At 41.6% G+C, this 13510-nt stretch overlaps 1 protein-coding gene across 2 annotated transcripts in view; it reads right to left on the bottom strand.

Moving 5' to 3' along the window:
* Positions 1 to 13510, bottom strand: part of LOC131227102 (protein transport protein SEC31 homolog B-like) — a 105231-nt gene that overhangs the window by 75034 nt on the left and 16687 nt on the right. For both annotated transcript variants that reach the window (XM_058222809.1, XM_058222810.1), the window contains exons 11-14: positions 7798 to 7919; positions 7587 to 7714; positions 6916 to 7480; positions 6632 to 6724 (exon numbers count right to left, since the gene is read on the bottom strand). In XM_058222809.1, coding sequence (XP_058078792.1) covers positions 6632 to 6724; positions 6916 to 7480; positions 7587 to 7714; positions 7798 to 7919 — 908 coding nt within the window. The remainder of the gene's footprint in view (positions 1 to 6631; positions 6725 to 6915; positions 7481 to 7586; positions 7715 to 7797; positions 7920 to 13510) is intronic.

Raw genomic sequence — 13510 nt, forward strand, 5'->3', positions numbered from 1 at the left:
GTAGATGACCGGACGTTGGAGTTCCCGGTTATTGTGGAAGCTCCGGAAGTTCCATGTCCTCGGTGGGGCGATCTTTGGCGGGTTAGGGAAGATCCTACAACGAAGCCATCGTTGAAACAGTCAAACATGGAAGGAGTACAGCATCCATGCTCCAGCGGACCTCCGGTTAACCACTCTAACACTGTCAGCAGATGAAGTGACCAAAACACTCATTCTATCAAGCCACGTGGAGACCCTCTGCCGTCTCGGCCACCCTCACCTGTTCTATCCCCCTCTCGTCTCTCGAGTGCATTGATGACGACGTCGGATCCTATGACGCGTCGCCAGATGTTAGCTACGATCGGGCATTTGGATACACCAACTGCCGTTTATCTGGGGGATATAGAAGCGAATCCCCTCTTTATCCAGTCTCAATCCGGGATTCGTCAGAAATCTCAGTCAGCCGCTTTTCAGGGTCCCTATCTTTCTCCGTCCTCGACACGCAATACGGGACGCGTGGCAAAGGATGACGTCTTGGAGGGGATATTTCATCCGAATGCTCAACAGGTGGTAAAGATCCGTCTTTCCCCTTTTTCTTCGCGCCCTCGGGAAAGCGAATACGGGTCGGGTCCGGATCCAAATCACCACAACCTTTCAATCTCAAGCCTTTCTCCCATTATCCCATCAGCAATGTATTCTTCCCTTCAATCACTGGAGTCTGATCCTCAGGTGGATTCGACTGATTTGCTTAATTCCAATTGCAGTCCTTCTGATTATCTCTCTCAATCCTCTTCACCTCTATCCCCCTCGCGCTCTTTCAACCCTCCGCTCGACGCACTGGAGATGGGTCCGCTTACCCTCTTTCAAGATAATCAGTCTTCCGACATCCTTATGGCAGAACCCTTGTAAATGATAGCTGATTCTCAGAGTCTTCCACCCACCTCGGATACGTCTTGGAATGAGCCGTTAGCTAAGATTCCGAAGAAACGATGGATTAGAGAAGCCATAGGCCAGGTGGGGCGGTCCCTCGGTCTGTCTTTTGGAGACAGATTGGAGGATTATATTGCTTTGTTTCAATGCATAGAAAATAGAGGCAGACCTATTTCTATGAGCAGAACTCCAGGTAAACAGCTGGCCAAAAGGTCTACTTCCCGTGAGCTTCAACGTCTTGAAGCTAGTCTAGGATTCATTTCAACTTCGATGTCCAAATCTAGGAGACAGGGTATCCGGAGATTGTCTCTTGGAATGTCGGGGGGGTGGGGTCCAGGCATAAAAGAAGCCTAATCAAAGCTTCTTTAAGCAGAAAAGATCCCAATGTTGTCTGTCTTCAGGAGACTAAGGCTCCTTCGTTCTCGGACAAGCTGTTGTCTTCTCTGTGGAGGCCTATTGATGCTAAATGGCTGACTTTGCAAGCGGTGGGGAGTTCGGGTGGCATCCTTATCGCTTGGAAATTGTCCAAATGGATCCTTATCTCTTCCCACAGCGGGGCCTTTTCATTATCTATTGTTTTCCAAGATCAGTTTTCTTCTGTTCAATGCCTTGTTTCGGTTATTTACGAGCCTAACAATAATTCTCTTAGGTCTCTTTTCTGGGATGAGTTAACTCAGGACAGACGTCTATTTCCAGGTCCGTTTTGTGTAGTGGGAGACTTTAACGTCATCGTTTTGCGGAGGATCAATCCAGAAGAAGACCTTCCCCTGCTATGTATCGATTCTCCGAATGGATTCAGAGTGAACAGCTGATTGATTTGCCGCTTATGGGTTCACCTGGACAAATGGTCGTGCGGCTCCTATTTAGTCTAGGCTAGATAGATTTCTCGTCTCTCCTGATTGGATTGAGATCTTTCCGACAACCAAACAACTGGCCCTTCCACGCACCACGTCTGATCATTGCCCTATTTTTCTCAACATGGACGAAGAGAATTGGGGCCCGAAACCTTTTAAGTTCAACTCTTCTTGGCTTCAGATTGATGGCCTTCAGCAGAAGATTATTGATTGGTGGGCGTCTTTTCAAGTGGAGGATTTCACGGGTCATATCCTTCTTGGAAAACTCCGCCTTCTCAAATCCAAGCTTAAGAAATGGCGTCTGGAGGAAGCTATTAAGCTGGAGTCAGAAATCGATGCGCTCCTCGCCGAGCTTCAAAAATTGGATTCTGATTTTGAGGGAATTCCGCTGTCAAATCAATCCTTATCCAGGCGAATTTCTATCATTCAGACTCTGTCGAACAAAGCTCTAGAAGAAGCTTCCTAGAGGATTAAATCTCAAGTTAAATGGATTGCTGAGGGGGATAAAAATACTAAGTTATTCCACAATATGGCCAATATGCATGCGCGGGCTAAGGCCATTTTTAGCATTTCTGAGAATGGGAATAGAATTTAGGAAAGTGATTGAGGAGCTCGCCATCTCTCACTTCTCTGCCCTCCTATCGTCTGATAATTGGAGCTGCCCTCGTCTTGATTATATCAATTTCAACAGATTGAATGAAGGAGAAGCTAATCTGCTCGAGTCCTAATTTTCTGAAGAAGAGGTTAAGGCAGCTGTAGATGCACTGGGTGGGGACAAGTCACCGGGTCCGGATGGGTTTCCGATGTGCTTTTATCAGCATTTTTGGGATACCGTTCGTCAGGATGTTCTTCTTTTCTTACATGAATTCTATCTTAGAGGCAGATTATCGAAGGGTTTGGGTGCCACTTTTATTTCCCTAATCCCCAAGGTGGCGGGCGCTGCGTCCTTCTCTGATTACAGACCAATCAGTCTGATTGGTAGTCCTTATAAAATCCTTGCTAAAGTCTAATCTATGCAGCTCTCCACAATTATTGGAAATCTCATATCGCCTAATCAGACTGCCTTTATTAAAGGAAGACAGATCACGGATGGAGCTCTTATTGCTAACGAAGTGCTCCACTCGTGTCACAGGTCCAAAACTCAAGGTATTTTATGAAAGCTAGATATAGCCAAGGCCTATTAATTGGGACTTTCTGCTATATGTGTTAGCCTGGATGGGGTTCGGGGTCAAATGGAGACAATGGATCGCTGCCTGTATTGGGTCAGCCCATTTCTCTATTATCCTAAATGAGTCTCCTAAAGGCTTCTTCAAAAGTTCGCGAGGATTGATGCAGGGCGATCCTCTCTCCCCTTTCTTGTTTCTAATCGTTGGCGAAGCTCTGTCCCAAACGCTGAAGAAAGGACAGGAGAATAATATTCTTCGTGGTATTGCAATGCCGGGCTTGGCTGATCCCCTCACTCACATTTAGTTTGCGGATGACACTCATATTTTCTGAGGCCTCTCACGAAAAAATCGATAACCTCCTAATTACGTTGCGTTGTTTCGAAGCAGTTTCGGGTCTTAGGATCAACATGAGGAAGTCGAAGTTGCTTGGTATTAATGTCCCTCTTCCCTCGATCCAGAAATTAGCTGATTCCCTGGGATGCCCGTTGATTCTTTTCCAACAGTTTTTGTTGGCATGCCCCTCTCTGTGGGCGCTCCGCCGACGTGTATGTGGGACAGGGTCATCACAAAATTCCAAAAATATCTGGCCTCTTGGAAATGCAGGTACTTATCCTTGGGCGGTCGTCTAACGTCGATCAAATCTGCTCTATCAAGCCTCCCCCTCTACGGGGGGGGCTAATGTCAAGTATCTCCATCTTATGAATTCGGCTCTTTTGGGGAAATGGGTTTGGAGATTTGCAGCTGAAAAGGATGCTCTATGGGTTTCGATATTTAAAGGGAAATATGGCGCTTCTCAGGGAGGTTGGTGGCCGAGGAAATCTTCCAATTACAAGGCTTCTCACATCTGGCGAGGAATTCTCAAGGTCAGACAGTCGGTTATTGATAATGCTACATATGTGCTGGGTAATGGCTCCTCAATTCGATTTTGGAAGGATATTTGGATCGGTGAAAAACCCCTCACATTTCTATTCCCCCTAATTTATCACATCTCTCCAGACAGAGGAATTTTTATAAATAGTTGTTGCTATACTACGTCAGCGAACGCAGTTTGGGACATCAGATGCACTCGAAATCTTTCTGATAGCGAAGCTATAGAGTATGTGAATCTGTTGGAGTATATATATCATTCTTGATCTCTCCCTCTTTGTCTGACAGCATTGTCTGGCCGTTGGAGAAATCTGGCGTTTTCTTTGTTAAATCTCTTTATAAGATTATTTACCCAACGAAGAAGGATCACTATGTCGCCACTCCGTGTATTTGGAAGTTTCAGGTGCCGCCTAAAGTCATTTGTTTTGGGTGGTTGGTGGGTCGCAATAGAATTCTTACCATTGATAACTTGGCCAAGAGAGGAATGCTGATTGTCAATATTTGTTTTAGTAGCTTGCGTCAAGCGGAATCGGTGAATCATCTGTTGGTTCATTGTGTGTTCATTTCCTCCATTAACAAAGAGTTTTGCCAACGTTTCTCGGTCAGTTGGTGTTCTCCTTGTTCAGCCGCCGATTTGCTGGTTGCTTGGAATGGGCTCAAGCTTGGGAAATCGAAGACTACGATATGGCGCATGGCCATTCTTGCCATCTGGTGGGCTGTGTGGGAAGAAAGGAATAACAGATGTTTCAACAACTCTTCTTCTGCTGCTAAGTCTGTCGGTTCTAGGGCTAAGCTTTTGGTGATTGAATGGGCTGCTAGTGTTAAAACTCTGAAAGTTGTGGATTTTAGTTTCTTAGGTCCTTAGGTGCCTTCTGCTATCTCAGCAGTTGGGCCTTTCGTATTGCTGTTTTTTCTGTTTTTTGGTTTTCCTTTCTTTTCGTCTCTTGTATCCATTCCCTCTTTTTTAATGCATTTTCATTTTGTTGCCTTAAAAAATAATAATAATAAATAAATAAATAACATGACAAGCTGAGATCAAGGACTACTCTGAGGCTGCCTTCCACGATTGGCTGAGATCATTGCAGACAGGGTATTATGCCATGAGAGATTAAGTGAAGCTACGATTTGCAGCTGTGAAGTTTAAGAGATCTGCAAAGAAACTGACAACACCATATTGAAGCACAGTTCCAATGCAGCTGTGACATCTTGGGAGAAAACGAAGGCAAGATTGAGGAGGAGAATTCTGTCTTTATCAGAGAAGCTTCCTTTTCGAGATCTTTCTGTTGGGTACTGAAGAGTATATCAAGAAGTTCTACATTCTGACAATGGATGTGAGTTGACAGATACCAGCATACATGCAGTAGCATGTTACTCCAATGGATTGAGAGTGGAGATTCAAAATGTAATGGCAGCCTTGAGAACTAGCAAGAATCGATGAGGCAATTCAGATTTCTCAAAGGGCCCAGGAACAACCCAAAGAAGCCGTCACTGAATGAAACAACTTTCGGGTATCAGGAAGATATTTGGCATCCAAGATAACATCGAGTAGCTCCACACCTTGCACCTTCATTCTATGAGTTTACAATTGTTAAGTAATTATCAAAAATGGAATTGTGGTGGACAGTGACCAAAAAGAGACTAAGGCAGTGTCTCTTGTTACAAGCATGGAGTCACTTTGCAGCTATGAGCCCATTTAAGAACCTACCCTTTGTCAAGAAAATGTTGAAGACACAGAGAAAAGGAGCTAAAAGAGGAAATAGAGTCTGAGCATATTGAACTTAACCTATGGAGATATTACAGGCACTTTCCAATTGTATGGGCACTTTTGAGTACCCAGTGCTCAAGAAGTGTAAGGACACCCCATGGCAATTGTATTATGCGGTGTTCCAATTGTAAGGACACTTTCAACTTAACCTATGAAAGTGCCAGCGCTTTTAGAGCATATTTGAAGACTTGTAAGGTCACTCATGAAAAATGGAAACCAAGTATTCTGTTTATATATCATTATAGAGAAGTTCAGGACAGCATTTGAAATGTAAATTTTAGAGTCTTTACTTAAAAGTTATCACAGACGGCCAGGAGATTCCTCAAAGTGATTTGTTTTGTAAATCTGGGCTTTATCATTCCAAAGGATGAAGAGATTGAGGAGAATATTCTCAATAAAATTGGATTTAGGCGTGTAGTGTGTGTGTGTGATCCAGGGTACAATCCTTGGTAGTGCTACCTTTCAAAAAAATTAGAATTAAGTGGATGAAGTGGACATGTGCTTCTAGAGCTATTTGACCATCTACGTACATGGTTATTGGTTAAGAGTTGCCAATTAAAAGGTGACATAATGAGATGATCTAACAAAGATGAGGCTGAGATGGATGTGTGAGATAACTAGAAGGATAGGGTCAAGAATAAGCTCATTCAAAGGAATCAAACAGTAGCCCCAATAGAACATAAGAGGATGGAGAGCAAATTGAGATGGTTTAGCCATGCGCTAAGAAAATTGGAGACAACCCAGATAGGGAAGAGAACCTTGATTAAGGTGGCCTTCAAGGTGGACAAGCCAAGGGCCTAAAAGGACTTGGATCGAGGTTGGTTAAAAGCAATATGAAGGACAAACCCAAATAGTTGGACAAGGTTATGATGATGATAGCATATACAAGTTCCACACATATTTCTAGGAATTTCAACACTCCCAAGTATTTTGTTTAAGATTTTATCCCATATGGAAGCACAAGAAAAGGTAAAACATTATTCTAGGAATCTCATATACTCCTAGGTTGAGCTTTTAATCACTATATGGAGCACTAGTGGATCTCATATACCAGGTGTTGAGCAACTTACCGTGCAAAGAAGGGCAAGCGTTTCTTTCCAAGAGTGCAGAGGTCTGGCATTTACAAGGCTCATCAGATCATTGTTAACCATTGCTGAGACAACCTAAAAAGTGGAAGAACTTCAATCATAAGAGGAATTCTACACAATAGTAAGTGATCATCTTGTATTCAAACTTGAATGATAAGTTTTGGTAAGCCTAAGAAGCCTATCAATGTCCAAATTCATTTGGTGTTTAATATGAAGAAGAAACAACATATTCCAGCTAGATTGAAAAGAGAGCAATTTACGAGTACCTTTAAGTAAGAAGAATTGCTTTTCTTGAGGTACTGGTCCCGAGTGCTTTCCCACAAGGCAGTGCCCCCCACATGGGAAATCACCAAAGCATCAGCCATTCTATCTGCAGAGACGCACCGTGAAACTGCTCCCTTGTAATCTCCAATAACTAAAGCTCGTTGAATAGCCTCATCAAATGAAGAGACAGAGCCCTGTCCATGTCCTTCCAAACCTTGTTGTGCTTCTTCTCCATTGGGTATTTCACCATCTTCCGCAATAAAGCCATCACTACCAGGTAAAACTGATGGATCTGCTTTAGGGCTTGGGAGATTGTTGAAGAACTCCTCCCCATTATCAGTAGGATAAAGACTCACTTCCCCATCTTCCACTAAACCTGTTTTATTTGTGTTCATTTCTTCGTAACCAAGGTTGTGAGTTATTTCCTTGCCATTTTCACCATGTACATTCTCATTTCCTTCAGTATGGACACTGAAACCTAAGTGTATGAGCAGCTTTGTCCTATCTGTCCCTTCATCCTCAATCATAACCTTCAAGAAGCCCCATGTTTCTCTCTCATCTTCAGATCTGATCCAATGTGAAAGAATCAGCAACACAAATATGAGAAGTGATTTGACACTTGAAACATAAAAGTGGTGAATTCAAGGTTTATTCCTATACATGGATAACCTACTCAGACTCTTGAGATTTTTTATCACATAAAACCCACAATAAAGCTCTTTCCCCCTTCTGTATTGCATTTTCGAATTCAGCAGAGCGACTCCCCAGACTGAGTTCAGCATCTAAATTATGGACATGAACCTGAGAAAGAAGAGGAACCAGTGAAGCACAGAGCAACACAAAGGTCTAAGAAAACAGCAGGGAAAAAAAAAAAAAAAGCTTACCTCAGAGGTTCCAGAGGAAGCACCTGCAGTTGATGAACTAGAATGAAATGAAACAAGCCTGCCTCCAAAGCCAAAAGATGCCCCCACTGGACGTTTCAACCACTTCGGAGCTCTCAAATGCACTTCAGAAATAAATCAAATCGAAAAACAAAATATGAGAAGAAAAAATCTATATATTGGAGGAGCTATCAACTATAGGAAATGCTGAACAGTTTATGAGAGAGAGAGAGAGAGAGAGAGAGAGAGAGAGAGAGAGAGAGTGAGAGAATAGAGACAGATGTGATGTTAGACCATCTTCCCTTTTTTTATGCGCATGTGACATTGAACATATAGTTGCACAAAGCATGAAGTGAAGCCGCAACAACTACAGGTGTAGGAGAATGGAAGTGTCTCTTTCAAAATGTAAACAAGTAGGAAGCAGAAGCAAGAGCAGGAGCGAGATTCAAAATCAGGGATTCGAAGTGGGAGTGGCACCTAGCTAGAAGGATCTTGCAACTAAGGTTTAATGTTGATGTCCCTGATGGGAAACTAACAACTTGTAACTAACTCAATGTGAGAAACAAGTCCAAAGTATACTTTCACGAAGTGCAGAGAGACCCGGTAGCAGACCCAAGTGGGGAAAGGTAAAGCATCTGTTTCAAAATGTTAACAAATATAAACAGCATGGAGACAAGCAGCAGCAGCATGAGCATGAGCAAAAAGTGTGATTCAAAGAGGCAGCACAACCTAGGTCCTTGTGCAAGTTCCAAAATACCTATCCATTAAGAGTCTAAGACACACATGCATGAATTCACATCTAAGTGAATTTCCACAATGGCGTTACTTTTTTCTCTTTCTTTCTTTTTCTTTTTTTTTTTTTTTGAAAATTATGATAGCAAGTGACCTATTAAAGAATACAACTAAATGCTAATTAAATGGCTTATGCCAAAATCAACTGAGTTTTAGGGGACCAACTTTCCAAGATGGTCATAACTTGGCACGAGTTATTCCAAACCACAACAAGTTTTTAATTCATATATAAAGACGCATCACCAAATGTTTGACCACTTCAAGTAACTACACCAAGTTCAACAAGGATTTTAGGAGTGCCCATAGGTAGACACCTTTTATGGAGAACATGATATTTATGCACGTTATATGCGCCAAAAAAATATGAAAACACAAATATTTATGTACACTTTTTCTAATGGTGCAAGGCACAGTTGAGGCAGTTGAGCAATTAGGGAAAAAGGTAGAAGAAAAAATCAAAAAAGATTTGAAATTTGTTGACAAATATAATGCAGACCGCATGGTATATACAAGGCACTCAGTGTGTGTTATTCTATCATCCATGAAGCTGATTGATCTCCTTCCCTCACTCCCTTATCAAGCAGTTATGATCTAGTGCCCTCAAAGCACATAATAGTACATTGGGCTGCATTTGGACACATGGACAGCCCAATAAACGGTTTTGATAAATCGTAAAATTAAGAATAAACGGTTTTGGATAGTCTAATTGGCCTGGCTTCATGGATCACCATGCAAAGATCACATCAATCAAATAATATCTACCCAGACGCTGGCTTTCAACAACTATATCCATGTTCCCCCTTGCTCCTAAGATGTACAAACCTCTCCCCATTCCTACAAGTGAAACTTAAAACTTAGGTCTGCTCTCCTCCAAGGATAACCTCTCATGATCCTCTCCAGCCCATTGAGCACACTAATAGGACAGAAGGAGAGAGAGAGAGAAAAAAATCAGCTATTTAGCCAATGCAATTTAATTAATCGAAGGAGTGTACCATCACTCCATCAGCAAACTATGAATGGATCTTGAAAATTAGCACCTTCCACCCTAAACCCCTAAATCAACCCTTCCTCATTCTCCCCATCATGCCATTCAAAGCTTCAACGACAACCACGAAAGGAAATTGGGATAATGGGTCCCCCTGGGGAACATCCCTCAAAACCCTGAAGAACCCTTAGACTAGCCATTTTCTGAAACTGAAAAAAGGTGCCAAGCCAACACATTCCATTAGCCAATTTCTTCATCAAACCTCAAAAGTTAAATCTTCTTAACGTCTAATTTGAGAATTTCTGGTTAACATGGTCATAAGCTTTTCCACATCACAATAATAAATAGTTGTCTCTCACCATTCAAAAAAAGAAAAGAAAAATACCAGTCTCTCCCAAGGTTTAAAATCTCGGTATTGGTTCCCAACTTGTCTGAGTCCAAAATCAGGACATTCCACTAAAACAAATATGACTAGTCCAGAATTGAGTGAGCCGTGGAACCAATACCAGAAATCTAACAAAGAAATGTTTTAAAATAAAAATCCATTAAGGAAAAAATAGATTTAAAAAAAAATAAAATAAAAGGATAGCATGCCCAATAGGGGCATTTTCATAATGAAATTGAAAGAGTCAGAGACATCTAGATGAGGAACCCCATCAACTCATAGACATGAATGTTGTTGCAGAATTTTCACAAAAGCATTCTCCTTCCCTCTATATATGTGTTCCAATCACATATAGTCGACATTGCCATAACTTCCAGCAGTGTGACCTCTGTGAAGCCCACTGTGATCTGTGTTAAAGATACAGCCCATCAACCTGATGCCCCCCGCCTTCAAGCATGGAGCTCAAAAATCATCCCAATCTGTGACTCAGGTAAGTCACACCACCCAAAACAGCAAAGGGATGCCCATTATTGGAGTCTGTGGGGACTACCATGATGTTTATATGCCATCCAACCCGTTCATGGTCTATGCTCCGCCTACATGAGGGCAGCAGACCAAAATCAAGCAATTCTAAAACTCACATGAGCCACACGATGCAATTTAGCAGCATTAAGATTCCATGGTAACGTTGGTAAAAGTTTGAACTGTGCCGAAATTATGCATGCACAACATCAACTCAGAACATCATGCACACCATCCCACGTTTGGCCATGGGCCCAAAAATGAGCCTGATCCATTGCTCAGGTGGGCTGTAGCACAGGGAAAATGGAAAATAGAGTTAGATGGTTTGGACATGAGAAACCTTACCAAAATTTGTGCCATTAGGATTGAGTTAGTTCAAGTTGAAGGGGGAAAGGGGAAGGCCCAAAAGTACATGAGGGGAGATGGTAAGAATAGAATGGTTGACGACCTATGGTTTAACTAAAGATATGGTCCTTGATGGTGTAATGGCAGAATAGAATTGGGTACCCAACCCCAATTATTTGGGATAAGCCTTACATCATGATGATGATGACATATAGTCCCCACACATTTCCACCCCTCCCCGTCTCCCAACACATTTCCAATAGCATAACTAAAAAACTCAAATAAATTCTAAAACGAAAACAGTACAGCAAAATTTTGGTCATGACTGATAGGACCCAGACAAAATGAAGGCAGTTGGATGGACTTTCGATCCTTGGTCTCACCTCTTTGTACCTAGAATCAAGACATTTGTGTGCCATCAAGGCCCCATCAATGATTTGAAATATGGAAAGCCCCTCAAGATAGAGACCAAAACTCCTGGCACTTAGCCAAGTAGCTAAAATATTTGCCAAAATCATATGCAGACCCCCAAGAAGGCTTATGGGTCCTAATGATCTTCAAGACTTCTACCCTGCGTTTTTTCAAAAGAAAATAAAATGACAATGAAGCCACCCCAGCGCACCACAGGCCACTCCATTTACTTAGATCTAATTCCATCAAGCTCTTCCCAAAATTCAGATCTTTGACTAGGGTCATTTAGCCCATAAACATTGTTAAAAAATTGGAGTACAACTACAAGTGCTGTTCACCTCCTTCAGCTTCACCGAAATCACAACTTCCTCCTCTTTTACTAGCTGATCTAAATTCTACAGCACAACTCCTCCTTAAGGAACCTTAGTGTCTTGTGAGGTCCAATCATAACAGAGAGCCTTCCCCATAATGATCAGATAAGACCCCTATCCATCAACGAATTTTCATTTCCTGAAAAGACAACACTGAGCTTTCTGACTTTTGTACACGCTTCACTAACAAGATACCTTTTCGAAGAGTAACCTAGGTTGCCAACGTTGCAAGATAAAATCTTTCTTTATTTTATGCGGATACAGATACATACGCAGATTCATACCCGGGCCCAAATGAAGCATCCGAGCTAGTGGCGGCACAGCACCTCAACACAGTGAGTACGTTCCTATCCTCCCATTAATGGATCCGCGGGTTGTGGTCAACTGGAATCACCAGGCAAGGGGGATGCATTTCGATCCTACGCCCCAAACCCGCAATTTTGAAGACAAAATCTACATTGAGACACTCCTCAACTATTTGCCTTTTTTCCCTAACACCACCATACTCACCTCTACCATGATGGCTTGCGTTGAAGCCTCTCCCCATCAGTCATAACACACATGGGTACCTCACCACTTCCCTCTCAGATTTCCTTTATTCGAGATAGCATTACCATCACCCTGCTTCCTCTTTCCCCTCTCTTTGAGAAAATTGAAGAGCTCTACAAAGTGTTCATCATTATCACAGAAACACAAACTCCTGGTTTTTCTTTCTCAATCATATCTCTGATTTTCTCCAACAAACCTTTCATCCTGGTGGGGCACGTCTGATGAATGAATTTGATGTCAATACATAACATGGCAGGTCCCGGAAAGTCTGGAAGGTTTTATTGGTTGGGTGTCCCCACCCAACTATCCCAGGTGTAGCCCACCTGAGTTCCCAATAAGGCTGATTTTTTAAACCCATGGCCTAACATTGAAGGGTGCACCTCATGGACAGCGCGGATCCTACACACACATCACAGTGGGCCCCATAGAGGTCGACACAATTGTCAGTTATGGTAGCGTCTATGCTCTAGGATCATGTTGTGTGTTGTTTGTGATAGAGAGAAATGCATATATAGAATACATGTGTGTGTACACATATATAGTATACATATATATTGTGTGACCTGGTTAGAAAATGTCTAGGATTGCATTACTAACTATGAGATATTCCCACACATCCAGCATGTGTCCAACAGTTTATCCATTGGGGTGCCAACCAAAATTCATGGCTTCTCCATTTGTATGGAACTATCAATTATTTGTGCAGCCATCAAAGGTGAAAAGTGGAGAATTACTTTCAGCAAAGAGAGGAAGTCACTTTCAGTGCCCAGCTTTAATACCCATTTTTCATGGTACCATGCGATATATCCGAACTCCCCGTTTATAAATTTTTAATGTATCGTGTGATATATCGATACAGAGTGCAATATCGAAAGCGATAAAAGGAAACATGTGCTTTTTGTCCGCGAAATCCTTAAAAAAACACAAATATATATATATATATATATATATATATATATATATATATATATATATATATATATATATATATATATATATATTTTGCCACAAAAAATTCTTCCAAATACATTTTAAGGAGATTTCAACTAGTCAACTCTAGTTTGTTGGGAAAAAAAAAATCTTCGCAATTTCTCCGAAATCGCAATTAGAAAGGTTCTTGAGGCCAGATTCTAAAAGGTATGTATTTTCGAGTTTTGATTCATTTTTTCATTTTTTATATGTTGTAAATATCATCAAATGGTAAGAAATCCATGATTCTTCATGTTTTGCATGAAAAATTATGGATTTCAAACTTCAATTTCAAGATTTAGGGGAGATAGGCCGAGTTGCGGAAAATTGGAGAAAAATCAAAATTTCTCCAAATTTTCCCAAATCAGTTGCAACCTTATTGTCCAA

Source organism: Magnolia sinica, chromosome 15, assembly GCF_029962835.1.
Source record: "Magnolia sinica isolate HGM2019 chromosome 15, MsV1, whole genome shotgun sequence".
Taxonomy (NCBI): domain Eukaryota; kingdom Viridiplantae; phylum Streptophyta; class Magnoliopsida; order Magnoliales; family Magnoliaceae; genus Magnolia; species Magnolia sinica.